Source organism: Choristoneura fumiferana, chromosome 21 (genome assembly GCF_025370935.1).
Source record: "Choristoneura fumiferana chromosome 21, NRCan_CFum_1, whole genome shotgun sequence".
In the NCBI taxonomy this organism is placed as follows: Eukaryota; Metazoa; Arthropoda; class Insecta; order Lepidoptera; family Tortricidae; genus Choristoneura; species Choristoneura fumiferana.
This window is the reverse complement of record NC_133492.1, coordinates 1,381,678-1,386,099: the sequence shown is the minus strand read 5'-3', so window position 1 is coordinate 1,386,099 and position 4,422 is coordinate 1,381,678. Positions and strand designations below refer to the sequence as shown.

The 4,422-nt window shown below is 33.0% G+C and overlaps 1 protein-coding gene across 1 annotated transcript; it reads right to left on the bottom strand.

Moving 5' to 3' along the window:
- Nucleotides 1–526: 526 nt before the first annotated feature.
- On the bottom strand, nt 527–2,811 carry LOC141439607 (uncharacterized). The gene is made up of 4 exons (XM_074103896.1): nt 2,011–2,811; nt 1,118–1,330; nt 694–802; nt 527–615 (listed from the first exon to the last, which is right to left on the bottom strand). The coding sequence occupies exons 1-3, from the start codon at nt 2,054–2,056 to the stop codon at nt 729–731; spliced, it is 333 nt and encodes a 110-aa protein (XP_073959997.1). The 5' UTR covers nt 2,057–2,811; the 3' UTR covers nt 527–615; nt 694–728.
- Nucleotides 2,812–4,422: the final 1,611 nt, after the last annotated feature.

The window sequence follows — 4,422 nt, the reverse complement described above, 5'->3', positions numbered from 1 at the left end:
AGCTTTTTTTTTCAAAACCAGTGTTTTAGTTATCTAAAAGTGCCAAAAATGTAAAAACACTGGTTTTGAAAAAAAAAGCTACTTTATTTTTCCGTAGAACAGTCGAAATGTTATTTACTGTTCTCCTGCTTAATTTCAACATGTATGTAATGTAGACTAATAATTCATTAAACTACAGCAGGCAAGCAATAACATTTTCATTATCAATCAGAAATAAGGGGATGTTAATAAAAATAAAATGCTTTTATTTTAATCTATAACATTTATTAAAAACATTTTTTGCTTTTTCTTGGAAACTATCCCTCGGATCATTCGGTGCAACTTTACCACACATGATTTTGTTTAAAGTTTTACAGTTGTTATATATAAAAAATCTTGTCACTAAATCTAAAATAAACCTTTTCAGATCACTTTTGTGCTCGTCACAACCCTCCAAATCTCTCAAGTCAATCAAGATTGTTATAACCATTTTACAATATTCTTTAATATTGTTTCTTTCTAGATATTTTTTTAAAACTTCGGCTATGACGTCTTGCATTTCGGATATAATTTTTAAGTTTTCAATTGGTCTTAAAGGCCTTTGTTCGCACGACGTTAATTTTTGAACCGACGAGCCTGTAATAATAAATGATTAAAATTAGTTTTAGGTGTGGAATAAAAAAAAATTATATCCGTAGGTTATTAAAAACTTACCGGTATTTTCTTTATCCAGATCGGAATGTGTAGTATTAGAACTCTGTTCTCCTTCTTTTTCTTGAAAAAAGTGATGTGACCTTTTTTTCGGAAAAAAGACTGTAATCATCTGAAAAAAAAAGAAAACAAAGATTTAATTTTAGGATCAAACAATTTACATCGAATAGTTAAAAAAAATTATGCGCTGATTTGTAATACTTAGTACCTTTTGAAGTTGAAGGTTTATTTGCTGGTAAATTTTGAATTATTCTTTGTTGTTCAACTGCCGTAAATCTTGCAAGTTGAATTTCCCCTTTCATTTTTTGAGATAGACTTGAAATTTGGTATGGATATGTAGGTTGGATGACTTGGATGACTATGCAAGTGCAGTTAGCAAAAAAACACTGCTCTACATTATAGTGGGTTTAAATCTTAAAAAAATTACCTGGCATGTGAAGAGTTGGTGTTGCAATATTGCTTATTTTATTGAAACGGCAGCAAAATCTTTCTTCAAAATGAGCATGGCAAACACAACGATATTTGTAGATATACTCATTCTTCAACTTCAGTATATCACCTCCAACAGCATAAACCCATGTTCTAAAGCGCTCCGAGTCGGTCACTGGGTTTGGAAATCCATGCCAGGTTTTGTGTGAACCTGTTAAAAGATACTTGTTTCATGAAATGCTACAAGACAAAACCAAATTTGGAAATATTGAGATAACAGTCCAGTTGGACTTCCATGGCACACACGGTGTCCATAGATAAAGTAACACTAACCACTATGATATTCGGTAGTCAATACCATAGTATACCTTGTTTACTGTAATAGTTGGCGTGAATGGCTGCTACAAAAATACAGCTGGCTCGTTCCAATGCTGTTTTCGGTAGGAGATAATCATTTCTTTCCGGCGGCCACTTACGCAAACCAATACTCATTTCATCATCATCATTTATTGCGACCATGTTCATATTATACAATTCAGGTGTTAAATTAATTAATGTTAGTAGGTACATACATGTTACCCTGGCAGGGTATTGCAAACATAGAAACCGAGTAAACAAGGAAAGAGGTAAAGTAGTAAACAAGGTATACTCCATTGCTCAAAGACGTAGGGCTTATTCAGTTTCTGATTGGAGATCTCTGCATAATCAAGTCGCGCCACAACTAAATTTTAAGGCATTTGCAACAACAGGCAGTAATGATCATGAGGATTAAAGGTAAAAACCGTGCATTTTCTTAGGTATATAAATAAAAAAAGAATCTAAGTTAAACAAACGCAATAAGAGGTACCTATTTTACAGTGCTCAAAGCTGTTAATTTAAATAGGTACATACCTTTGTTTTCAGCACAACCGGGGACGCAACATTTCTTATCAGACATGATGTTAATTTTACTGAAGTCCAATCTCAAACAAAAACGGCACAGGAGTCCTATCTCAAACAAAAACAGACACCTCCTATCTACGCGACACAAGAGTCTCTATCTCAAACTAAACTCGACACCAAGTCGGAGGAATAGTGGTTCAACTCAACGAACTTAGTGGAGATATCACCATATTCACAGAAAAACACAGAAAATGAAAATACACAGAAAAACTGTAACTGTAAATCGAAAGCATCGAAAGACGTTACAAAGGCAGTGTGACGTTTGGCATTAGTGTTGCCCAGTATGTGTTACGATAACTACCAAAAAATTAATAGTCAATAGCGTTTTTTTTTTATTGGCATTTTTTAAATTTTCTACTTTGATTTATTAATGTAAAAGTATGATTTTCATTACATTTTACATAATTTTAAGGAATTTCAGCTTTCATTGTAGATAAACTGTTTTAATTATAACTACCAACCAGCGCCAAAGTTAATGGCAATATCTTCCATAGAAGATTTTATAACTTAACAAAAATTAGGTGGTAGGTAAATACGCAGTTTATTCGCTGACAATAGTACCTTTCTAATTTATTTGGATAATAATACCAGCAGCGCCACCTGAATCCTCTAGTTGTAACTGTATGATTATTATACTGCAATTTTTAAAAGTATCAGATTGACAGTTACTTTATAAACATGGAGCGTACTCTTTGATATTTTAGGATAGCATGAAACTTCTTGCCAACGAAATATTGTTAAGATTGTGTGCTCTGGTCTCACGGTAGTTTCATGTTCAAAATTACGATAATATATATTAATTTGAATAAATATTAATATAAAAAGCCGTTAGACTCATGGTAAAGGTGTGTCGGGCCCCTGAAGTTAAAATAATTAAAAAAAAATATAAACCAATCTTATTTAACCATTAAACCAAAATATATCAATCACTTACTAAAAGTTAATACGGATAAAGCTCCTCCAAAAACACCCAAGTAAGTTGACAGTGAGTTAGAGCTCCTCTGGACTTCGCAGCAATTAGTCAGTTAATTTATCCAACAGTTAGACTTGTGTTTACGGCAGTTGTCTGACAGATAAATTTAAAGCTGAAATACTCTGTAAAATTCCAATTTAACTTCCAACGGTTTCAAATTTCGAGACTAATTGGTAGTGAAGTGGGAAATACAGAATAGATGCAGTTGTAAATTTTCGGGGTTTTCATTCGTAATAACTGCCACTTTTGGGACTTATTCACGAGACCATATCGGCTCGCATACTTATCAAAAGTCCGAATATGATGTTTTCCGAATGATCGTTTGTCGTAACTCTTTTTTCTCTGAATCCAATAAAAATAGAAATAGAAATAGAAATATTTATTCGCTATTCGCACAAAACAGAATAAAAATACATTAAAGAAAGAAGAAAAAAAAACAACAATATGCGAAATCGCGAAGCGGTCCCAGCTCAGCATAGTGCTGGCCGTGTAGGCCAACGCTGGTCTTCCGCTGTGACCGCTTGGCGACTTCACGGAAGGCGACAAAATTTCCTAAAAAATAACAAACAAAAAGCAATACCTATTTTTTCAGAATTGTTATAAAACAAACCTATCCTAACCTATAGTATTCTATAGGATGACAATTTAAAAAGTTCAGAAAATTTTAAGGTTTCAATGGAAACAAAATTATGATGACAAACGATGATTCGGACAAAAATTACAGTATGACTAGCGAAGAGTATGCGAACTTTGGCGCTCCTTTATTCACGCAATATTTGTTAAAATAAAGTCTGTGTTTCAATCGACCACGGTCCCAAGTAGACTGAAATGTAGAGAACCACCTTCTTTTAGACACGCATCACTGATAATATCCTATTTTAAAATAAGTAGACAAATACATAGAAATAAACTGTTAGTAACACGGAAGTAATGTGTAAACTGGTTTTATGAGTACATATTTACTAAGTTGTGTAGGGTTCATGATCATGCTACCGGCATGTGCCAGTGCAGATCTACTTATTTTTATTCATATTTTTCACGTCGAAACAGTATTTTTTTTGGAAATTATTAAAATGGTTATCTTGTGGAACTCTCTTAGGTTAGGTTTGTTTTATACAATTCTGTACAATAAATGGATTCAGAGAAAAAAGTGTTATGAAAAATGAAAAACCAATAGGTATAATAAGTATTACAAAATATTACATTACTAGCTTTTGCCCGCGGCTTCGTCCGCGTGGATTCGGTTATCGCGCGCAGTTCCCTCGGAAACCTTTAAAATTATCAGTGTTTCTCTACTAAATTATGCATGTATTATACATAAAAACTTTCCCCTTGAATCACTCTATCTATTAAAAAAACCGTATCAAAATCCGTTGCGTAGTTTTAAA

Coding starts and splice junctions, on each gene's coding strand:
- LOC141439607 (XM_074103896.1), bottom strand. CDS start 2,056: ATGTCTGATAAGAAATGTTGCGTCCCCGGTTGTGCTGAAAACAAAG. Junction 1,331..2,010: donor CGGTTGTGCTGAAAACAAAG/GTATGTACCTAT, acceptor ATCTTTTAACAG/GTTCACACAAAACCTGGCAT. Junction 803..1,117: donor ACCAACTCTTCACATGCCAG/GTAATTTTTTTA, acceptor TTTTTTTTTCAG/ATGATTACAGTCTTTTTTCC.